General features: G+C 47.1%; 3 protein-coding genes across 4 annotated transcripts in view; 1 reads left to right on the top strand and 2 right to left on the bottom strand.

Annotated features, from left to right (window-relative positions):
* Positions 1-4,071, bottom strand: part of MRPL46 (mitochondrial ribosomal protein L46) — a 9,734-nt gene extending 5,663 nt beyond the window's left edge. The window contains exons 1-3 of the mRNA XM_017506136.2: positions 3,774-4,071; positions 2,222-2,408; positions 1,037-1,210 (exon numbers count right to left, since the gene is read on the bottom strand). Coding sequence (XP_017361625.1) covers positions 1,037-1,210; positions 2,222-2,408; positions 3,774-4,001 — 589 coding nt within the window. The 5' untranslated portion in view covers positions 4,002-4,071. The remainder of the gene's footprint in view (positions 1-1,036; positions 1,211-2,221; positions 2,409-3,773) is intronic.
* A 233-nt stretch (positions 4,072-4,304) lies between these two features.
* On the top strand, positions 4,305-13,535 carry MRPS11 (mitochondrial ribosomal protein S11). Its single transcript, XM_017506137.2, is given in 7 exon segments — positions 4,305-4,426; positions 4,546-4,624; positions 4,627-4,661; positions 8,750-8,848; positions 10,998-11,127; positions 12,257-12,322; positions 13,142-13,535. Coding segments are annotated over 7 exon segments (576 nt in total). The 5' UTR covers positions 4,305-4,367; the 3' UTR covers positions 13,250-13,535.
* Positions 13,536-23,136: 9,601 nt separating this feature from the next.
* DET1 (DET1 partner of COP1 E3 ubiquitin ligase) overlaps positions 23,137-23,776 on the bottom strand; it is a 48,084-nt gene continuing 47,444 nt past the window's right edge. The window contains exon 7 of one of the 2 annotated variants that reach the window (XM_037730497.1): positions 23,137-23,317. The gene's annotated coding sequence lies outside the window, so the exon portion shown is untranslated. The remainder of the gene's footprint in view (positions 23,318-23,776) is intronic. The other variant, XM_037730498.1, reaches the window with a different exon arrangement.

Below are 23,776 nucleotides of genomic sequence, written 5' to 3'. Positions count from 1 at the left end.
AAAAAAAAAACTGAGCACTCAGGCCAGGAAGGAGTAAAGCATTTCATCATGGACCAGCAGCCCCCAAAGCAGAGACACATGAAAGACCACCTTATTCAAGGAATGCAAAAGGTTTGTTAAGTTAGAACTTGAATTATACAGTAATGAGCAGCAAGACAGAAGACTGATGAGACTGGGATCGGGGCAAATAAGATCTGCAGGCCATGCTTGACAGTTAGAATTTTTATGGGAAACCTTTTAAGAATTCTATGCAGAGAAGCGACAAGGGATTCGTGTTTCAGAAAGCTCATTTAGGCAGCATTGAAGGGCACTCCACAAAAGCGAGGTTAACCTTACTTGGCATCTAATTCAATAGCTCAGCGTAGTGCTTCTCAACTACTGTAATTTGCTCCCTGGGTAATATCTGGCCATGTCTAGAGATACTTTTGGTTGTTGCATGGGGGTGGGGTCGGGGGATGCGGTAGTGCTAATGGCATCTAGTAGGAAGAGGCCAGAGCTAGTGCTAAACAGCCTACAACGTACAGAATAGCTCCCCACAATTATCTGGCCCCAAACATCAATAATGCCAAAGATGAGAAGCCCTAGTCTAGTGAGAAGTGAAGAGGGTCACAGCTAAGGCTGTCAGAACCAAGAGAGGACTATTTAGAACAGATCATGAGGGACTCAAGGACTGATGGATGTAGGAATGAGGTCAAGTATAATTCTGAGGTTTCTAGCTGAGTGAATAGGTAAGCAGTCATCCCAAGAAGCAATGCTGCAAAGATAAGAAGACAAGCAGGCTGAGAAAATGGCAAAAATATCAATTTTCAATGTACTAAATTTTAAAATCTCAGTGGAACAAAGATAGATTCTCACCTGACCTTAAAAAAAAGAAATCCTTACCTGGATTTTTCTAGCTGAAATTTTTATAAACATCAAAGTTTCCATTAACCTTCCCACCCCTACCCTTAACTCAGTTTCCCACAATCAGCCTGTAAATCCTCTGGCTAAATCTGAAGTGAATTTTGTGGGATTTAGAGGAAGGCAGAGAACTCACCTGAGAGTGTGGCTAGTGTTCGTTCAGCTGTTCCTCGAAGGGTCTCCCCAGGCTGCCAATCTGCCTGGGGCAGCATCCAAACATCCTCATCTCCAAGCTTCTTTCTGACTAACAGAACAAGGTTCCTGTCTAGCTTCCGGTTCAGGGATGTTCGGTCATTCTTTTCGTCAGCTTCTACAGAAAAGGGGGTCAGAAGAGGCAAGAAGACTGTGATCTACCAGAACCAAGAAGTCTGGAGTTTTACAATCTTCCTTTAAGATCCACAGTCCTTGCCCTCAAAGAGCTTAGAACCAAATTACACCTCCGCCCTATCTCTCTAACTCTGACTTCTTCCAGGGAAGAGTCTCACAATCTTGAGAAAACTAAAACGTAAGAAATAAAGAGGTAAACTTCTTTGAATAGCAAATCATATTTTGAGTCTTCAAAAAAGAATGACCATACTAATTCAAACACAACTACTTCATTGTTTTTGATACGATTACTGACTTAACTCATCCCTACTTTCTCTGTTCTTCGTCTTCATCTGTGAAACAAGGAAAACAGAACTCAATCTCCCGCTTTAAGAGGGATTTCACATAAAACACAGGAATTAGTGGAAAAAGGCTTCATTTGCCCCACTCTCAGTCTCAAACTTGGAGTTAAACACAGATAACATTCACAAAGTTTAATTGAGCAAAAAGGCATTCCAATACCCTTACCTCTCACTCAAAAACAAAACAGACTTTTTATTTTTTTGGGCGGGGTTTTTGTTTTGTTTCCCAGGCTGGAGTGCAGTGGCACAATCTCGGCTCACCGCAACCTCCGCCTCCTGGGTTCAGGCAATTCTCCTGCCTCAGCCTCCTGAGTAGCTGGGATTACAGGCACGTGCCACCATGCCCAGCTCATTTTTTGTATTTTTAGTAGAGACGGGGTTTCACCATGTTGACCAGGATGGTCTCGATCTCTTGACCTTGTGATCCACCCGCCTCGGCCTCCCAAAGTGCTGGGATTACAGGCTTGAGCCACCGCGCCCGGCCAAAACAGACTTTTTAAAAGTCACATTATGGTAGATGTGAGCAACACAGAAAACAATTTGAAATTACTTGCTACTTAAAACACCAAGCAGGAGGCTAAGCATCTGTCCTTTATTTGGGAACCCAAATACCCCTTTCCCTTCCTTCTTGCTGGCCTAAAAGGATCACAAACCTGTTACGCGAGCTCCAAGTTTGAACTGTGCAAATCTCTGTTCCCACATATCTTCCAGATCTTGCACCAGCAATATATCCTGTTCATCTTCATCATCATAGAGGTCAGCTTTCTTTTTTTCCAGTCGCTTGCTTTCATCCAGAGCACGAAGCTCATGGTCTGAATACAGGCTTTTCTCTATCTCAATCTGGGGAAATTAAAAGGGCAAAAAAACTACCTTAATCTGGCAAAAATTAAAAGGGGGAGAAAAACCAGGAAGAATAAAATAAGAGATATGGCACACTTGACAGGCTTAGAAGTTTATCAACCAACACAACCAGACATACAATCAAAACATCATGCGGAAAGGAAACAGAAGAAAAAATGGTCCTCTGAACTTTGGGCTTGAGTTACATTTGCCAAAAATGTTAGAATGTCATTGGAGGTCAAGACTGCTACAAAAACAGAGAGCTGGGTTGGGCAATGCCTGCTTACTTACCACAATCCAGTCATGTCAGTCTTTGATCAGAATCTCACCCACTAAGGACTTTCCTGTTCAGGGACTTTCAGGAGGCTGTTCCTTCTTCCTACGTTTTTGCTCACATTCTTTCTTCTGGGAGATTCCTACTCATCCTTCTGATTTCAATTTAAATATGCCTGTCTCAGAGAGACATTTCTCATATAGAGAAAAACCTGCATTCAGAAAGCCTGAGACATTCCTTGACACTTACCATAAAATCAAAATTTGATGTATTTGTTAAATACTCTTATAGTGTCCTGCGTTTTACTTAACACTTATCAGGATCTGCATTTAGTTGTATAATTATTTGGTTACTGACTGATCCCCTCCACTTAACTAGACTGAAGTACTCTGAGAATCACAGGTACTTCTGCCTTACTCATTACAGCATCTCTAGCACTTAACATACTCTCTGATGCTTAGTATGGGCACAATGAACATCCGTAGGGTGAGTAATGGGTATCTGTCAAGTGAGCGAGTAAATGAATAAATCAAGCAAAAAGCACAGAAGAGAAATTTATAGCTCTCAATTGACCAAGACAAAAAAAAAGTCTCGGATTCTGAAGAAACATATCACCCCTCAATCACTTCCTGTAGCGACTTCACACCCTCACAGACACTATACTGTTTTTGCCCATGTTTCCTCACTTGCCCCTCACACAAATAGCCCCATGAGGTTAAACAGAGAAGGCCTATCACAGGCATCTTACAGATGTGCCCGCTGCCTCTTGTATTTCCTTAACACTCATCCCATCACAAAGACTTTGTTCCTCCAAATTTGCAAGCTCCTAATGACAGGGACCGATTCTTGTTCACCACAGGATCCCTACTGTGTTGAATGATAAGTAGAGCCTCTCCAAAGAGTTGCCTAAAGTGATAATAAAGACGACCAATGAAAAGAAATCCCTTTTTGATGAACATCTATGCACCAAACCAAGTCAGTAAGGTGCCCATTCTGCGGGTAAGTACCATATACTGAAGTTCAGGGAGGTGAAATTACTTGCTCAAGTTCACACAATAAACGTCACTCTGAACCCTACATCTCAGTCCCACCTGCTGTAATAGAGACGCCATCTCTTCCTGCAATGGGGTCAACGGCTTGGAGACTAGAGGCGGCCTCTGCAGGCATAACGCGCCCAACAGGCGCCATGGGGATCCGCTGCTTGAAGGTGCAGCAGCAAGTGCCAGGCTGCGAGAGCCTAGGCTACCGGCCCAGAGCCTCTCGGACCGCCGCCAGCCCCCCGCCACCCCTAACAGAGTCCGCCGTACGGGCGCCGCCATCTTTCTGTTCTCCCACAATGTACCGCGGCTCCCAGGGAAACTTCAGCCAACCCCATGTTCCCACAAGGCAGCGCGGGAGCGGCCAACTATGGGGAGAGCTCAGTCCCGGAACTACTAGAACGAACCATTCGCATATGGAGGGGTGAGTCAACATTTCAGAACATTAAAAAAGGGAGATAATTCCCTGGTGAACCACCACCGAAAGTCTTATTGAGCATTTAAAGGGAAGTAAAAATATTCAGTGGCTATGATCAAGAGTAGATGACTTTCCCTTCTGTCCCCTCCCCGTCAGGCACTCATGGTACCGGCGCCGGCGCAGCTATGACGGACGCTGCCGACGGAAGCTGACCGGGGTCAATTGAAGTCATGCAGGCTGTAAGAAACGCGGGGTCGTGGCTCCTGCGGACTTGGCCCCCGACGACTGGGTAACAATGGCTGTCCCCCTCGTGCCCATTGCCACCTCCAAGTCTACGCTCGTACTCGTGTCCCTTGAGCCCCAGTGACCGTTAGGCCGTGTCCCTCACCGAGCTTTTCTTCCTGGCAGGGTCGTGGCCAGGACGCCGGCCCGGACCATCCACACAGGCGGCCGGCAGCTGCAAGACGTTACGGCCAAGCAGAAGTCGGAGAGAAGACGGCGGCTCCCAGACACACGAGCTTCAGGTGAGCCCCACTTGGACCAGCCCTCGGGGGACCTGCAACCCCCGAGTCTTGCCAGACACCCTCTGTCACTTGCTGTCCATGGGACCTTATGCAAATAAATCTCTGAGCCTCAGCTTTCTCATCTAAAAATGCGGATAATGCTGAGAGAGGTTGTGAGGATCAGGTGAGCCATGGCACAGAGTAAATAAATGTTCAGTGAACTTTCGTTAAATGAATGCGTGAATGTGAGATGTGCATAACATATATCAGCTTTCTTTCCTTCTGAGATGGAGATCATGTCAAACCTTCCCAGCCTCCAACACAAAATGGGGAGGTGGAGGGCGCTAGCGATGGAGCAGACGCTCCTGCACTTCATACACATGGTCCAGGATGGGTTTTGTGCTCAGCCTTAGGAACTGGCATCTTGCTTCCCACCAGTGTCACCACGTCTGTATGCTCTGTACACATCCTAACTTCACATCCATTTAACAAACATTGACCCAGAATCTACAATGTATCAGACACCATGCCACGTGCTGTGAATACAAATACAAAAGATCATTCCTCCCCACAAGTAGTTCACAGCCTTTGAGGGAAGACAAACATGCAGACATTTTCACCATAATCTGCCCAATAGTAGAATGGAGGTAAACATTGCTTGGAAGTATAAAAGAATAAGTGTCTCACTCCTGGCCGGGTGCAGTGCCTTTAATCCCAGCACTTTAGGAGGCCAAGGTGGGCGGATCACTTGAGTTCAGGTGTTCGAGGTCAGCCTGGCCAGCATGGCAAAATCTGGTCTCCACTAAAAATACAAAAATTAGCCAGGCGTGGTGGCTGGCACCTGTAATCGCAGCTACCCAGGAGGCCGAGGCAGGAGAATCGCATGAACCTGGGAGGCAGAGGCTCTTGAAGTGAGTCAAGATCACGCGACTGCACTCCAGACAGGGTGACAGACTGAGACTCTGTCTCAAAAAAAAAAAAAAAGTAAATGTCTCATTCCTGAGGAAATCAGGGAAGACCATGGAGAAAAGAACATGTAGCTGAGAAGTCAATGGTAGTTCATCTGGACAAGTTGAAGTGAGTCACTGGAGACAGAGGCAACCCGTCTGTGTAAAGGCATGTGGTGAAAAAAAAAAATGGTGTGTTCAGGTGTGTATGCGATGGGAGATAAGGCCAACAAGACAAGAAGCAATCAGAATGCCTAGGGTCTTGTCTATCACACTGGAGTTTTTACACTGTCCCCACTGAGGGCAATGAGGAGCTGCTGAAAGGATCTAAACCAAGATTCTGTTGTAGTCATTTCTTCAACTATGCCAGGCACTGTTCAGAGTGTTGGGGCTACATCCCTAACCAAACAGACAAAAAGCCCTGCCCTCATAGAACTTAAATTACAGTGGGTAGAAGACAGTAAATAGAAAACAAGTAAAATGTAGGAGTATACCAGTTGGCAAGAGGAGGTGGAGGTCCAGCAGGCCTGCATAGCCACATTCTGTAGGACTTTGTGGACCACTGTGAGGACTTCAGCTTTTACTCTGAATGAGATGGGAGGCCACTGGAAAGTGCTGAATAAAGGATTGGCATGATCTTGCTTATGAGGGAATCTCTCTGGCTGCTGTGTGGATATTAAGCCATAGAAGAGCAAGACTGGAAGCTGGGAAGAGTCCTGTAAGCAGTTAGACGACTGTTGAAATAGTCCAGACAAGAAATGATGGTGACTTGGACCATGGTTGTTGCCAAGGAGGTATTATAAATGGTCTGACATATTTTGAAGGTAGAACAAGCAGGATTTGTTAATACACAGTGTGAGAAAAAGAGAAGAGCCAAGGAAGACCCCAACATTTTTTGGCCTAAACAACTGGAAAGATGGAGTTGTCATTGATTAAGATGGGGAAGACTGCAGGCATTTGGGTGGGGGTCGTTAAGTTTGAGATGCTTAATACACATTCAGGTGGAGATGCAACGTAGACCATTAGAAATGGAGATAGATATGCAGTTGGAAGACATTATAGAGATGACATTTAAACCTGGGAGAGAACAAAATCATTAATAGAGTAAATGTTGATGAAGAGGTCCAAGGACCAGAACCCTAGAGCACTCTCACATTACGAGATTTGGGAGATGAGGAAGAACCAACAGAAGAGACAAGGAACTTCAGAGAGATAATAGGAAAACCAGGAGAGATCCTTTGTTTTTTAATTTAGCTCAAAGTGGGAGATCAGCTGTGTCAAATGCTGCGGATGCGACTGGTTGGTAGACCAATAACAATTGCCTATTGGATTTAGCAATGTGGAGTTAATCAGATGAGAGCATTTTTGGTGGAGTGGTAGGAGCTAATATCTGATTGAGGGAGAATAGAAGAAGACAGGAAGAAACAAGTATAGTCAGTATCTTTAAGTTCCTTAAGAGGGCCCTGCTCTAAGGGAATAGAGAAATGGACAGTAGCTACCGGAAGGTGGGTTCAAGAGGTTTTGGAGGGTCTTGTTATTATTTCGGTTTGGAACATAGTATGTTTTGCTATTGGGAGCAGTGCGGTATAGAGGGGAAAGAACAAGTGGCACTGGAGTGGGAACATTGCGGAACAGTGTCCTTCAGGGGCCAATACACAAGCGGAGCACTGTAACAAGACAGCACAAAGGCTGTGGGCACAGATGTTCAGTAGTGGGAGCTGGAAGAAAGTCTGATTGCTTCTATTCCCTGGTAAAGGTCATCAGCTCAGCAATGAGGAAACAGAGAGTTGGAGGTTAGAGGAGACAAAAAAAGGTATAAAAGAGTCATCCAGGGGAATGGAAGGATAATTGAACTGGGGATATGGTGTACGATTGCCAGGCAGTTCTAATCACTGCTAAGGTCAAACCCACAGGAAAGTAACCTTTGAATACCATTGTGTTTTTGCTTTGCTTTTTAAAATATCTCTAGAAAAGCAGGAAGGGCTGGGATGAGAGTAGTCCTCAGATCATAATGTAATTTCTAAAATGGAATCCATTGAATTTCAAGTGGCTGTAGTGGGTACAAACATGCATCTGATTTGTGTGTGTAGGCCTAGTGGAACAGCAAGTTTGTTTCCAGTTCCATTGCTGAAAGATGATTGTGTGTGTTCAAATTTTAAAAAGCCCAGTTTGGTGAGCAGAGCTCTAGACTGAGATCTCCTAGGTCCAACACTTGGCTTCTCTTGCTAACCTTATTCCCCTATTGGTACCTAATTTTCACCATCTGAAAATAAAGAGTGCTTAGCTAGAAATAGGCAGAAAATAGCTTAGACTAAGACAGTGGAAGATCTGAACTCAACACAGTGTATTCACATCTGATTCTGTTAGGACATCTGACACACTGATTTCCAGATCCCATCCAGAAGACCAGGGTGGAGCTTAAGCATCCGTATGCTTCACAGGTGACCGATGTTCATCCTGCGATGAAAACCACTGGTCTAGGATAGAGGTTGGCAAACTATGGTCCACTGGGTAAATCTGGCCAGTTGCCTGTTTTGGAGGTAGAGATTTTTTGGAACACAGCCTATTGATTTACTGTTGTCTATACCTGTTTTTGTGATATAGTGGATAAGTATAGTAACTGAGACAGAGCTCTTGCCCAGCAAAGCCTAATATATTTACTATCTGGCCCTTTACAGAAAAAGTTTGCTGTCCTTTATTCTAGGGGATTTTTGATTTTTTTTTTAATGGTAATGATATGAGTATTATTTTTGTCTCTTTTTTTATAAAGTAGAGTTTAGATATTGTCTATGGTTGATGAAACAAGAAACAGATGTTTGACTGTATTTTTTAAATTGCGGGAAGAGGAACCTATAAAGGACCTGAAAATAATTATATAGGTGTACTAGCAGGGACAAGGAAGATGGGGAGTATGAATGAAAATCTCTTCTCAAAGCAGAAAGTCCCTAGATGTGTATGAAGTCAGCAAGTCAAGAAATAGCCCCATAAGCACAGCAGTCACAGATATAGTGGTAGCACCGGAAGGAAGAAAAGGAATGGCAGGGGCAGCCACTTCAGGAGCAGCAGGGGGCAGAGAGCTGTTGGTTTTTAACCATGTGTTGTATTTCTTTGATTTTTAAAAAGTCGAGATAATTTTAAATAAAATCTTTCTTCTGATTGCAGCATTTACCCTCCTATTCCAGGAGAGGAGAGCCCTCTGAGGTGGGCAGGAAAGAAGTTTGAGGAGATCCCAATCGCACACATTAAAGCATCCTACAACAAGTAAGTGGGACAGGGAACGCAGGGCAGACCTAGCGTGAGATTCTTTCCACTTCACAGGAAAAGTCGAGCTCGGCCCTGAACACCCTGGGGTAGAATTGAGGGTACTGAGTGCTGCATGATGGCACTAATGTAGGGCACCGTCTTCCTGCTTGCTTGAGGAACCACCTGCTGTCTTTACAAAGTTTATTCAAGTTCCATAAAAATGTGAAATAGGGTGGGCATATCCCAGTTACAAGATTTCTTTGCTTCCCTTGAGAATAGTGTTTCCTGGTTTTGCTCAAGAGTTGGAGGAAGTATATTAGGGGCAGATGGTCCCACCATGAAGGTGCTTATTAAGTGTAGCCAATAGGGAATGGATGATACATACATAAAAAGAGATATGATTCAAAATATTAATATGTGATTTATTAGTAAACTAATCAGAATGTAAACCTCTAAATAAATGTCCCTTTAAAGTACTCACCACTCTGGGCCACTGTGCACTGGCCTCTACCTTGTAGGGCTAAATGTGGATGGGGGGGTTCAAGTGACAAGACTAGTGTTTTTGTGTGGCTTACAGACGAGTACAGTGCCTAAGGGAATTCCCAGTCCTGTGCTGGCAACAGAAGCATTGCTGGTGGTGACAGCTTTGCAGGTTGGCCCCCACTTGGAAATGAGATCAGTATTTGGTCACAGCAAACCCACCCAGCAATTTAGAGAATACCACAAGAGACTACAGTCATGAACTAAAGTGTGTGGCACAGATGAAGTGCTGTAGGATTCATTTCAGCAACTGTCAGATAAACATAAAGTGACAGCAATTGGATTTCTTTTTCTTCCCCTCTCAGGCTAATAAGGACATAGGCTAACTCTGCATTTTTTAAGTGTCTGTGGTCAACTGTACAGCATTGTTTAGGCTGTCGCAGAGACGAGCAATTATCTTATGCATCTGTTCAGTATGGAAAATCCTATAAGCTCTGGTAAGGGGAATGGCAGAGCCACAGCCAGGCTGACTCCAGCAGGCCTCCCCTTCAGTCGCTTCTCCTGCCCTCTTCTGTGAGCTCTCAACTCTCCAGACCAGAAGTAGGATGATGATGACTAAAGGGCAAATCAAAAGCATATCTGAGGATTTCTTAAAGTCATTCTTAATTGTATTAATGTTAACTTTAGAGATGATTAGAAAAAAGTTGTAGGTGGGTGCAGCGGCTCACATCTGTAATCCCAGCACTTTGGGAGGATCACTTCAGGCTAGTTTAAGACCAGCCTGAGCAACATAGTGAGACCCAGTATCTACAAAAATGCAAACATTAGCTGGGCATGGTGGCATACACCTGTAGTCCCAGCTACTCGGGAGGCTGAGGTGGGAGGATGGCTTGAGCCCAGGAGCTGGAGGCTTCAGTGAGCTGTGATTGTGTCACTGCACTCCAGTCTGGGCGACAGAGTGAGCCCCTATCTCACAAAAAAAGAAAAAAAGAAAAGTTTTACTTATTTAAAATAACTTTTGCTCACGGAATATGGTGTCAAAAGTATCCAATACAGTAATATTGGTAATTTTTTTAAGAGTCCCTTTAGAGCTATATACTGAAATAGATACAGACGAAATGGTAAGTCTGGGATTTGCTTCAAGATAATCCTTTGGTGAGGAGAGTGCTATGGGAACAAGGTTTATAGATGAAACTGAATTGGAGGTGGGTTGGTAATTGTTGAAGCTGGATGATGGGTCCATCAGATTTCATGTTTTTCTCTTCACTTTTGTGTAAATTTAAAACTTTCCCCAAGAAAGTCATTTTAAAATTACCTGATGTGAAATACCGCATTTCTTTGGGGGGCGGGGTGGAAATGAGACTAAGGCCCTTATCTAATTTAAATGCTGGCTGCAGGGGGACCCTAGGAGAAATGCATGCCACCCTTCCTCTGGATGATACGTAACTAACTACTCTTGGATTATAGAGCACTCTTTAGATTATGTGACTTACCAGTTTTCAAGTAGGCTTAGGGGAGAATTCTGACCTTTCCCGACACTTCCTGTAGGAGTTCAAAACATGTTCATCTGATAAGCGCCAAGGGGAAGCAAATGAATTCCTTTTTCCCAGGTTTCTAGGAGCTTAGATAAGCACTCTCTTATTTCTCTGCAGAAGAGTCATATCCTATATGCTTCTACGTTTCTCAGCACACAGATCCAGGTATTCTCTGCCAGTAACCAGCCCCTTGCCCATGCTTCCTGTGGCACAGAGGGATTTCGGAATGCCAGGAAGGGCACCGGCATCGCAGCACAGACAGCAGGCATAGCCGCAGCGGCGGTGAGTGTGTTCCGTAGGCTTCCCTCTGCAGTGTGCTGTGCTTTCTGCACGGCTCATCACTGAGTGGAGAATCCTCATTATACTACCCATTCAGAAGCAAGGCTTTGTCATGGCAGTTTAGATGCCCTGACATTGGAGCATTGGTTTGAAAAGGTTTATGTGAAAGGCTCCTCTGGTTTTTTTCTCTTAGCTTCATTAGAGACAAAGCCCCTGTTGGTTCATTCTAGGATGTAAGAGCCAAGATACCAAAGGTTTGAGAACCAAAGACCCCTCAATTTAAAAACCATTAGCCAGGTGTGGTGGCACATGCCTGTAGTTCCAGCAGCTTGGGAGGCTGAAGCTGGATGGCTTGAGCCCAGGAGTTTGAGGCTGCAGTGAGCTATGATCTCACCACTGCACTGATGCCTGGGCAACAAAGAGGGACCCTGTCTCCAAAAATAAAAATAAAGACCCATGGTTTGGGGTTGGGGGAGATATGATAGTCTATTTGGAGAGGGTGTAGTATGATGAGGACTCATACGATACCAGTGTGAACTGCTGTAGACCTTTTTTAGAAGCAAATTGGCAAGGTGCTGCTATTGGTATATTTATTGAGCATGTAAATGTGCCAGACACTTTACTTTCATTATCTTGAATCTTCTAAAGACGCGCAGATATATTTCCTGAATGAAAACCTTGACCTTCAAACAAGGCAAGGCACCCCAAAATATTGACTGCATGTACTACAATCAAAAATCAAAACTGTAAATGCCCAACCATGGACAGATCTAACACTTTTGAAGTGGGTATTTAGGTTCAGCCTTGAAGCCTAGGGTGGCACCTCTTGGTCTGAAATTCTGCCTTTACCCACTTGAGAAAAACCTGAGCAATACTTAGAAATCTCCATTAGGTGGCAGTGCTGTCCTAGGCTAACGGATCACAGTCACACAAATTCTGTAACCTGCCAAGTTCTGTGGTCTCTGCTGGTACCTGTCCTCCACTGTGACCATCTGCCCTTTGCCTCCCTGTTTACTTCTCTGGGTGCCCTTTCCCTGAGCTCATACCCCTCCTGCTCTAGGAGGCAGTAGCAAGAGATGTGGATGCAGTAGTTCTCTCTCCGGGGCACTAACCACTCACTGCTTCTCTCCAGAAAGCTATACAAAAGGGTGTGACCCACATCCGAGTTGTGGTGAAAGGCCTGGGGCCAGGACGCTTGGTAAGTCACAGTGATTTCCACAGTGCATGTGCCTCCTAGTTACTAAGAGAATTTGGGGCCTGAGAGAAGAGTAGAGAGAGAGGAGAAAACACCCTTTAGTCGATTTTCATGATTGCCTGAAGTTCCCGTCTGTTGTTTCTGTAATCGACTAGGCCCCTCAGAGCAAGCCTAGATCACTTAGTGTAATTCATCAGACACTTACTGAGTGTCTGCTGTGTGCCAGGCACTGGGAATGGGAAGGTGGTTCCTGGGGAAACTGTCACAAACAAATCCCTCCGGACAGACTGGTGAATGCAGTGGTAAAGCATGTCCCCAGAGTGCTGGGGGCCCATCAGGGGATCCTGAACCTAGCAGGGATAATCTTTCCTGATGATCATTAGCACAGATAATCTGTAGCTTCCTCAAAGAGGTGACATCTCCAACTTGGCAGGAATAATGAGGTATTAGGGAGGTGGAGGCACAGCAGGTGGTGGGGGACATTGCAGGCAGAGAAAACTGCCTAAGTAAGCTACAGAAGTGTGATAGCCAAGGTGTGCCAAGGTCTACAAGAAGTCTTTGTTCTCTAGATTGTAAAGCACAAGGTGGAAAGTGGTGGGTATGATTTGAGAGGGGGACAGTGTTGAGAACCTGGTTAAGGGGTTTGGGTAGAGACCTTTGTGACAGTAGAACAGGATTGGGATTATAGGTATCAAAGCCAGTGGGCACCTCCCTTCCCTTCCTTTCCCCACCCTACTCCATCGGTCTCTGAACCCTGTCTGGAGACACTGGATCATCATTTTTGGGACCATGTCATTCCACTTTTCCTTCTGCTCCTTCCAGTCTGCCATCAATGGACTGACCATGGGGGGCCTGGAAGTGATCTCAATCACAGACAACACCCCCATCCCGCACAACGGCTGCCGTCCCAGGAAGGCTCGGAGGCTGTGATGGGAAGAAAGCTTGCACTTGGACCTGGCATCAAGCCCCAGCTCCAGTGAGACCTTGTAGAAAGCTCCCTGTCAGAGCTCTGTCCAGAATATGCTTGTTGGAGATCCTTCAGACGGTAAGGGTGAGCTTTGCCTCCTTACACAGTGGCCTTTGCTTATACTTCCAGCTGGAGACACGTGTGCCCCGGAAGTGAGCTTTGCATCTCATGACAAGAGGGGAGCTATGAGGGCAGCCGAGGCTAGGCCCAATGTCTGCTCTGAGAAAATAAAATATCTGTACCATCTGTTGTTGTAAGTTTGAGATTGTTGCTTTCAGAGTTATGTAATTCCTCCTTCCTGAAAGAGTGTGAGACCTTAAATGAAAGAGTTCAAACATAAATGTGAGTTGCTATTTACCAGAAACCTTTGGTTTCAGATGCTTCTTTTCCAGCCCCTACTCAACCTTTCCAGAGCTAATCCTAGTAACTTATCTTATTAATGACTTGTAATTTGGCCCCAAATTGAAAGCTTTTTGCCACCGACCTCTGGATTCTGTTAGATGTCACCATTATGGGCATGTTTTAAGTGAGCCCTGACAGCACAGGATTTTCTACACGTGACAGTCAGACTCCCACACTGAAGTGGCAGTCATCGTTTACACTCCATGGGCTTCAGCAGTCTCAGCACTAGAGGGAGTGGCCCTGGAAGCAGCGAGGGGAGCACTGTATACAACTGATGATTTGCGGCCAGGCACTGTGGCTCACACTCGTAGCCCCAGCACTTTGGGAGGCCAAGGCAGGTGGATCACTTGAGTCCAGTTTGAGACCAGCCTGGGCAACATGGCGAAACCCCATCTCTACTAAAAATACAAAAATTAGCCAGGCATGGTGGTGCGCGCCTGTAATTCCAGCTACTCTGGAGGCTGCATCGTGAAAATCGCTTAAACCCAGGAGGCAGAGACTGCAGTGAGCTGAGACTGTGCCACTGCACTCCATCCCAGGTGACAGCAAGACTCTAACTCAAACAAACCAAAAAAACCCCTATGATTCTCTAGAAAATAGGGTGGATGGCAGGATGGACTTCAGTAGAGCCCAAATCTAGAAGTGCAGAAAGCAAGTCGATATGGAACCTGGGTAGTGCTGGCAGGGGTATGCAACTCAGGACCCCCAGGCAGGGCGGACTGCTCCTCAGTTGGCTCTGGGGTTCCTGCATACGGCACAGAATCCAAAGGTGGGAGGCTCTACAGACACAACCAGAGAAGCCCCACTTCCACAGGCAGAAAAGACCCAAGGGTGGGAGTATCACCCAAAGCTGAGAAGGAGTGGTCAAGTACACAAAAGCACCGTTCCTCCCAGAGGAGTGCAGGAGGGGCCTGCTGACCGGAAGGGAAAGGCACTGCGGAGTGTTACTTCTGTGCCCAGCCAGCTAAGCACTGTGATCTGCCTGAACTCAATATAGGAAAAGACACAGATGCCCCTTAAATAGGCAAGAGACCGTGTTGGGACAAAGAAAGGAGGAAGATCATGAACCAAGACGTGAATTTAGAAGGAAAAATGCCTCCCTACTGCCTTCTCTTTAATCCTTAGCAGGACCTATGAAGGCTATCTTGTGACCCATGAAGCCCAGCTGGAGGCTTCTTGGATCAAAGCCACTGTCAGAAGGAATTAGACGGTTTCACCACAAAACTACATATAAACACAACGTGTAAAAACATGGTGCTCTTGAGAATCGTACTTGGTGATCTGATATGGTTTGGTGGACAAAGGGCCCATAGCAGTCAGACAGTTCATCAGAGCCTGAGCAGGAAACAGCTCCCAAGGTCTTAGTGAAAAGCTCAATGAAAACTCTGCAGAGGTGGGGCAGGGTTAAGGGAATAGACAAAGAAGGTGGACTACAAAGCAGCCACCCTGGGCTAGAAGAGGCAGGGGAAGGAACAGTTCCTAGAACCTGGCAGGAGCTGCCACAGCAAAGGAGTGCTGCCGAAACCATGGCCTAGGGAGAAGGAAGAATGCCCTATAGTCCCTTGCTGGGGTCCCCCTTGGCTGATCCCAAAAGGAAGCAGAAAGGAAGAGAACTCAGTGTTGCAGTACCAGAAGCTCAGCCTCCCAGGCCGCAGAGTGGATCTGAAGGGCATGTGGAGGATGGCAAGCACAGTAGGCTTCTATGGCTCCTGAAAGTCCTCCATGTGCCATACATTTTTATTTTGGTTTTGGTTTGTGAGAGGCTTGCTCTGTCATCTAGGCTGGATTGCAGTGGTACAATCACGGCTCACTGCAGCCTCAAACTCCAAGGCTCAAATGATCCCCTAGCTTCAGCCTCCTGAGTATCTGGGACTACAGGCACGTGCCACCACACTCAGATAATTTTTGTAGTTTTTGTAGAGACGGTCTCGCCCTATCGCCCAAGATGGTCTTGAACTCCTGGCCTCAAGCAGTTGTCCCACCGCGGCCTCCCAAAGTGCTGGGATTACAGGCGAGAGCCACTCACTGAGGCTGATCCACACACCATAGTTTTAAAAATCTTATTTTACTCACAAGAGGGCTTTAGAAAGGAAGATCCTGCCCAGGAGAGCCTACATCTGCAGACAGGACAGAGAACTCTTAATGACCAATGATCTTGGGCCCGGAAATGGATGTCTGGCACATCCCCTGGAGCTAGTTGTGGGAAGGCCGCCTTGTTCACTGTGCACTGGAGAATGCGTGCTCCTTTATTGTGAGCTCTCGGTGCGTAGTGTTGTTTCCAGGCTCTGAGTGGCCAGTGAAGCTGGTGCTGTCTTCAACTGTGCTGGCTCTTAATCATTGGTCTTGGCCTCTCAAAGACTGACCCACCCACCCCGGTGAGGAGACGGAGGCACCATCACCAAAGGCTGACCGATCTAGGCGGTGATTATTTACCTAAATTGCCGGGCTGCCCTGTCCCTGCTGCCACAGCCCCTCTCACCAACAGATAGCATGTGCTTGCACTTCCCAGGCAGAAAGAAGCAAAGCCCAGCATGTGGGTCCCAGGTGTTTGCACAGGCAGGATGTTGGCATCAGCTTGTGTGACACATCGTTGTTTTCTGGCAGCAGGGCCTCAGATTATTTCTATGGGTGCATCTGCAGTTTTGCTTCTAAAGCTGGCTGCACAAGACCGGCTCCATAAGGAAAGCCTATCCTCCTACGCAAGCAAAAAAACAAATGCAATTTCTCTCCTTTCAGCATAGACGCGATGTTTTCACATCTTTCTGCCAAGGCTGTCACCTGACACCGAGATGTACGGTCACTGCCAAAATAAGCCTGTTTACCACTGGAGTCCCTGAATGCTAGAATTTCACTGGCAGCTTGGGAGGAAGCATTTCCCAGCTGTATCTGCCCACAACCTGGCACTGACATGTTCCTTTAAAAAATGTATGTATACCTTCCTGCTGGGCTTTATTCTTTTTCTCTACTTCTTTTCTCCTGTTCTGGAAAGACACATTGCTCTGGGTACTATCAGCCCAAGGGGATGAAGCTGTCTCTTGCCAAAGCAGAAATTATCCATTCACCAAATTAAGCCAACACAGGCTAGTCCACAAACATGAAGGCCGGGCACTGGGGAAACGTGGCTGGAGCTGTCACTACCCTGGAGCTCACCCTCTGAGGAGGCAGGACAGGTATGTGGCCGAGTTAGAATGGAGTTCCATAAAAGAGGCACAAATGGTACTGGCGTTTGAGTGAAAGAGCCATCCCCTCAGCTTCAGGGCCGGAAGGGAAGGCTTTGGGGAGGAGAAGGCATGCGAGAGGAACACGTGGGAGAATGAGCGTCCTCAGGAGCTCAAAACAACATGCAATGCTGAGGAGTGAGAGAGGTCGTAAGGTTCCCAGTTCCAGCTGAGTTTGCATGGTGGGTCATGGGGTTCAGACTGGACAGGGAGACTGGCTGGAGAGAACAGCTTACCAGAGGGTTAGAGGGAATGGAAGGGATCATAAAACTTGCAGTCACACCAAGGATAAAGAGCAGGCTCCACAGATGGGCTGGACAAAGGGAGGTGGGTGTGTAGACAGCTGGGGTCAACAGGAACTTCAGAGTTAGAGATTCAAGAGAGAGCTCATTCACAGGAGACGAAGTGAGGCACATGGGTGTCTAACACAGGTCAAAATACAAGTCACTGAGGTTTAAGTCAAGTAATTACGTGGACAAAGAAACTTATCTAGATGCCAGAAGCCTGGAAGTGGATGTCAGGGAAAGGGACAGAGAAGAAGTCCACGAGGTTCAAAGTCCCTAAACAAAGTGGAGGGTGGGAAGCAGACCAGGAGTTCAGGAAGGGGGAAGTACTAGATTGCATGCACTTTGAAAGAGAAGGGCTGAGTGGGGGTGGTGGAACAATATCCCCAGAGGGGCTGAGGAGGTGGCAGCATGCTGACACCCATCCCTGTCCACTGGGTGGGAGGTAGCGGGGGCGGGCACAGTGCTGGGGAAGCGTTGGTGACGAGAGGCTGTCTCCCCTCAGTACACTGAAGGTGTAGGGACCATGGTGGGAACGGAGGGGTGATGAAAATGCAGCAGCCGTGGACAGAGATGCTCAGAGCATGGAAGATCGGCAGCATGGGCCAGAGCCCCACAGGAGCCAGGAACTGGACTGGAATCTCTTAACACCCAACATCTACTCTGCTTCCAGCTGGCTGTATAATGGAAGAAATTCAAAAGCTCAAAAACTGTGACGTGATGTTTCATCTTACCAGTAATCAAGGACATAGAGGCTAAATGCCTTCGCATCATTCCCCAAATGCAGAGATGCCAATCAACGCCATGATGGGATGAGACAGCCCAGGAAAATCGTACAGATTAAGGAAAAGAAGACAGCCAAGACTGTAAACGCAAGGAGGAGAGACTGTGAAGGAGGTGGGACAGAAGGCTCAGTCGGAGTGCAGGCTGTCCAGAAGCCCGAAAAGAGCTCTGCGAGATGAGGTGCCCCTGAGGTTTAGCCACATGGAGGTCATGATTCACCACAGGGAGAGAGGGTCAGAGACAGTGGGAGGTGAAGAAACAGAGGTCTGGGCCAAGGGTGCTGAGTTTTCTAGTAAAGGCTGTCTTGTGGTGATGCAGAATAAATGGGATCAGCACTTCCCCTGCACCATGATGGGCCAAGAGTCAGGGTGTACAGGGGAGACGAGGAGAGGCTTAGAGCTATGGAGAAGCAGACCTTAGTGGCAGGGAGGCCTCTGGGGGAGTCAGCAGCGTGGGACCCCAGGGACAGGCATGCCCATTGTAAACTGGGAACGGCGGTATCTGATGTGAGCAATGTGGGTACTGATGATGGAAACAACATGTCCTTGCAATCAGTACACAGGGAACGTTTTGTGTTCTTTCCAACATTCTCTACCGATTGTTCTGAAATAAAAGAGCGTTCACTCTCGCTCGCTCGCTCTCTTTCTTTCTCTCTCTCTCTCTCAGCTCTTACTGGGGGAGAAAGTAAATACCTAGAGCCTCTTCAGAGGGAAATCTGGCAATATCTGTCAACACAAGATGCAAAGACCTGTGGCTTCATTATTCCCCTCTAGGACTGTATCACATAGAGACAGCATCGCTGTCCACTAGAACTCCTTCAACAACAGAATGCCCACAGCTTCGCTGCCAGAATGGTAGCCAGTAGCCCCACATGGCTTTTAAAAAGTGACCAGGAACTGTGTTTCCAATTCTATTTAATTTGAATTAATTTATTTGGAAATAGCTGGGACTACAGCTATGAATACTCTTTCCCATGCGTACCAAGTATGCAAAGATATTTTTGGAGGTACTGTAAAAGACTGGAACCTAAATGTCCGCCAATAGAGGGCTAGTTAAATTATAATACAGTACATCTATACAGTGGAATGTTAGCCCTGAAACAAGCCAACATGCTTGCTAAGTGAAAAATAAATGAGTGGGGGCAGAACATTGTGCATAGTATAGTTACTAATTTTTGTAGAAAAGGAGAAAAGATGTGTACATACATGTTTGTGTATGCACTGAGCATCTGGAAAGACATACCCCAAACTGGCAGTGTGCTCAGCTCCAAGGAGGGACACTGGGTGACAGAGTGGCAGGTGGAAGGCAGATCCCATTCTCTATTGATGTTGTTACTTATTCAGATTAATGAGCCCGTTAAAATAAAAATAAATAACTGATTTTTCCAAAATGTATAGACGCTACAGTCAGGCATTACATAAGTTATCTGCTGAAATGTGCATGTAACATTTTGTTAGTTTATACTTTGACACCCATGGACCCTGTACCACTCCCTGTCTCTATTGTTGGTCCAGTATTTGGGGGAAGACATTTGACTTGGTTCTGAAATTTGTTCTCGTAACTAATCTGGCTTCTCCCCACTGCCCACCCAGGCTCAAATCAAACTGTGCACGTGCTCCCAAATTAGCATAACAAGCCTCGCCAGAGGAGTCAGCCTCAGTGTCATTATCGCTTGGCTGGGCGGAGGAGGCAGAGAGAGCAGGGCGATCTGTTTCCATAGTGCCCTGTGGCAGCTTAACCGCCTAGGATTTGCGTAATCCTCTTGAACTAAAAAGAAATGTCAACTGAGGGGCGGCATGGTGTCACGGGGGGGGGGGGCTGGCTTGGGGGACACCTGTTCTCTAGACCCAGCTTGAGCCCAGACTCAGCATGCAGGCTGTCAGGCCACACTCCCTCCCCAACCTCAGACCTGTTTCTCCCTCAGGACCATGAGGATGTTGAGTGGGACAGAGCTCCGGCATCTGAGGAGCCTACAGCTCCTTCGTGGCTAGGAAGAAAGCCTGGATCCTGACTAAGCTGCTCTGAGGGAGAGCCTCAGGGATGCTACACAAGCCAGATTCAATGCCCTGAAAATCCAGTTCGTTCTCCCCTAGACTCTAGGCCAGGCCTGCTCCCTGCCTATGCCCCCCAGCTGCCCACCCTGCCCAGTTGCCCATTCCTTCTAGCTTGCTGGGCTGAAAAGAGCTAGACTTTGGAGTCACACAGACCAGGGTTTGAATCTCAGCTCTACTGTGTGACCTTGGAGGGATGGCTGCATCTCTCTGAGCCTCAGCTACTCCCACCTCCACAGGACTGGCAGGGGGATTTGTAAAACAACTGTGTTCTGTGCTCAGGCACAGCGAGTGGCATCCCGGCTGGCCCTGACTTCCCTGCCCTGCCCTCCCAATCTTCACTTTGCTAAGATGGCAGCTTCCATCCTTGCAGGGCCTTGGCTGGTTCTGTGGGGCCCTGGCAGGGAGCACCGTGGTGAATGCAGATGCTCGTCCATCTTGTTGCTGCTGTTATGATTATTAATTATTCTCAAATATTTTTCCTGTAATTTTAATCAGAAAATGTTCTGTGGGAGCCAATCACCCATCTTCCTACTTCCTTAAATTCATCTAACTGTAGATGAAGCCAGATTGTTTTTTAAAAAAATTGTAGCCAAAAATGAAATGAAAACGCCAAATAATTGGAAAGCCCATCCCTCTGAGTCTTTCTTCCCTTTCTCCATCCTCAAGCATCCATCAATACTCAGATTGAAGAGGTAGGCCCTGGTAACTGGCCTGAGCAGCCTGGGAGGCTAGCTGGGGAGACAAATTCAGAAAAAGTCCATTATGACACGACAGGATGCTACCACAGGATGGGGGCACCTGTGAGTGAGCGCGTGCACGCGTGTGTGTGTGTGTGTGTGTGTGTGTGTGTGTGTGTTGCTGGTGATGAGAAGATGAATCAAGGAATACTTCCTAGAGGAGGAGACACAAGCTCAAAATCAGAGTAAGAGTTAGGAGGCAACCATGGGTGATGAGGGGTGATAGGGGCAGTGTCCAGCAAAGAAGATGGCAAGAACAAAGGGTAGAGTGTAAGCAATCCTCCTGCCTCAACCTCCCAAAGTACTGAGATTTACTGGCACTAGCCACCATGCCCAGTCTTAAAGATCTTGAAAGCCTGGCCCAGTGATGCATGCCTGTGGTCCCAACTGCTCAGGAGGCCAAGGCAAGAGAATCACTTGAGTTCAGAAGTTCGAGTCCAGCCTGGGCAACATAGCAAGACCCCCAACTCTTTAAAAAAAAAAAAAAGAAACAAACAAATTAGGGATCTTGAAATGGGGAGATTCTCTGGATTATCTGGTGGGTCCTAAATGCAGTCAGAGATATCCTTATAAAACAGAGCCAGAAGATTTGACTGCATAGACAGAAGAGGAAAGGCCATGTGACCACAGAGGCAGAGGCTGGAGAAATTCAGCCATAGGCCAAGAAATGCCAACACCCACCAGAAGCTGGAAGAAGCAACAACAGATTGTTCCTGAAACTGTGACGGGTTTATTGCCCGATGTGCACAGCAAGTCAATATGCCGAGACACCAGTTTGCTGTACAGAAAGGAGTTTAATCACAGGGTCACTGAATGAGGAGACGGAGGAAACCTTAAATCCATCTCCCCAAGGAGTTTGGGGCTAGGTTTAAGAGTTTTTGAGTGGGCCGAAGTGTGGAGAGCATTGATTGGTGGGTAGAAGAGTGCAGGGTGAAGTCACGGGACAAGGAGATGAAACAACTATACTCTCATGCCAATCCCATTCTGGGGTCTTCAAACTGGTTCCTGGAATGCGGGGCCTGGAAAATATCTTAAGCCGTCCGTACACAAAAGCTCTGTGATTCTAATGTCAGAGATCCCGTCTACAGGAACAAAGTGGATGCAAATCAATTCTTAAATAGTCTCAGGATCCTAATGTAAGAAATCCTATCTGTAGGAACGATGGGGGTGCAGATGATCAGTAACCAGTGCACGTGACTTGTAGCAACAAGGAACAGAGCCAAAGTGCTGCCTGATCGATGCTTCATTCTAACTCTATTTCTGTCCGGAATTGGGCATGCAATTCTTGTCAACCCTGTGGAGATGGTTTCCTTCCTAAAGCCTCTAAAGGAAGCGTAGCCCTGCTGCCACCTTGATTTTGACCCAGTGATGCTGATTTGGGACTTCTGGTCTCCAGAACTGTGTCAGAACATATGTCTGTGGTTTTAGGCACCCAGCGTTTGGTCATTTGTCACAGCAGCTACAGGAATCTAGTAGAGAGGGCAGGAAAGAATGCTGGAGAAGTCAGTGGGGATGGAGAGAAGTTGGGGGGGTGAATACAGAAGAGAAAAATGGGCAAGGCTGGGGTGGACTACAGATGGAATAACAGGGAAGGAGGGACAGGCTGGCATCTGGTGGCCTGGTAATATCAGAAGGGCCCCACATTACTGGGGCACCAGGAGAGTCCTCTGCTGGCTGTCAGCAGCGGGAGCCCCTGAAAGGTTTTAACAGGGCCCTGCCATGGTCAGAGATGTGTTTTAGAAAGAGCAGGCTGGAGTCTGGGGCACTGGATGGAGGAACTAAAGGCACCTGGAGGCACGGAGGCCCACAGGAGGTCATGGCTGGAATCCAGGTGAGAGATGAGTCTGGCAGAAAACAGCCGCAGGCAGGATTCCAGGCAGAGTGGATTCTAGGGAAGTTTAGGAGGCTGTCTCAGATGGAATACCACAGACTGGATAACTTATTTCTCACAGTTCCAAAGGCTGTAAATTCAAGGTTGAGGGACCAAATCTGATAAGGGCCTTTGTGCTGTGTCATCCCATGGAGGAAAGCAGAAGGGCAAGAAAGCGGATGTAAGAGAGACAGAGAGAGTGTGTGTGTATGAGAGAGAAAGGGCATGTATGTGTGTGTGTGAGAGAGAGAGAGAGAGGGCACAAGAAAAAGAATCCAAAGGCCAAATTGGATTTTCTAACAATCCACTCTATGACCTAATCACCTCTTAATGGCCCTACCCCTAAATACTGTCACAATGGCAATTAAATCTCAACATGAGTTTTGAAGGGGACATCCAAACCGCAGCAGAGGCAAAGGTGTCATTTCCGGGTGGAAGAGGGGTACGAAGTGCAGGAGTGGGTACAGGGGCGCCACCAGCAGAGCCTGTGTGGACCCCGTCTCAGGCGCGGACTCACCTGGGCCTGATCCCGGGCTCTCTGAAAGGGCGGGGGAGCCTTGGTGCACTGCAAGGACCCCTCTCCAGCCCCCTCTGCTGTGCCAGCCGGGCTGCCTCTGGGAGAGGACACTCAGAAGATGCTGGTGGTCTTGTCCCTGGGAGCAGGCAAAAGCACATTTTTTGTCCTGTTGGGATTGGGATAATTGGGGCATTAACGGAAATGCATTTCTCACCTATTTTCTGTCTGATTGAAAAGAACTTTGCAGTCATTTAGAGCTCTCACACCTCCTCTAATCAGAGCTCACTTTGCTCAGACAGAGGCAGAAAATTGGGTCACACGTGGACTCCACAGCCTCCTAGGATGCGACAAGCAAAAAGTGCAGTATCCCCCACCTCCTCTGCTCCCTGCCACCCAAGGACTTAACCACCATACCCCCAGCCCCTCGCTGAGGGGAGTGCACACTCAGTAGTGGGCTGAGCTTGAGTGCTGACAGGATACCCTTTATTTTTCCCCCATCACTGCCTCCAATCAGCTTCCTCACATCTTCCTTTCTAGACTCCTGAAGCTCCATCTCAGATAGACACCACGGCTTTCTGGTTACGTTTTTTTTTAAGTAGAGATGGGGTTTTTCCATGTAGGAGAG

Source organism: Cebus imitator, unplaced genomic scaffold (genome assembly GCF_001604975.1).
Source record: "Cebus imitator isolate Cc_AM_T3 unplaced genomic scaffold, Cebus_imitator-1.0 Scaffold348, whole genome shotgun sequence".
In the NCBI taxonomy this organism is placed as follows: Eukaryota; Metazoa; Chordata; class Mammalia; order Primates; family Cebidae; genus Cebus; species Cebus imitator.
This window is presented reverse-complemented; position numbering and strand designations above follow the sequence as displayed.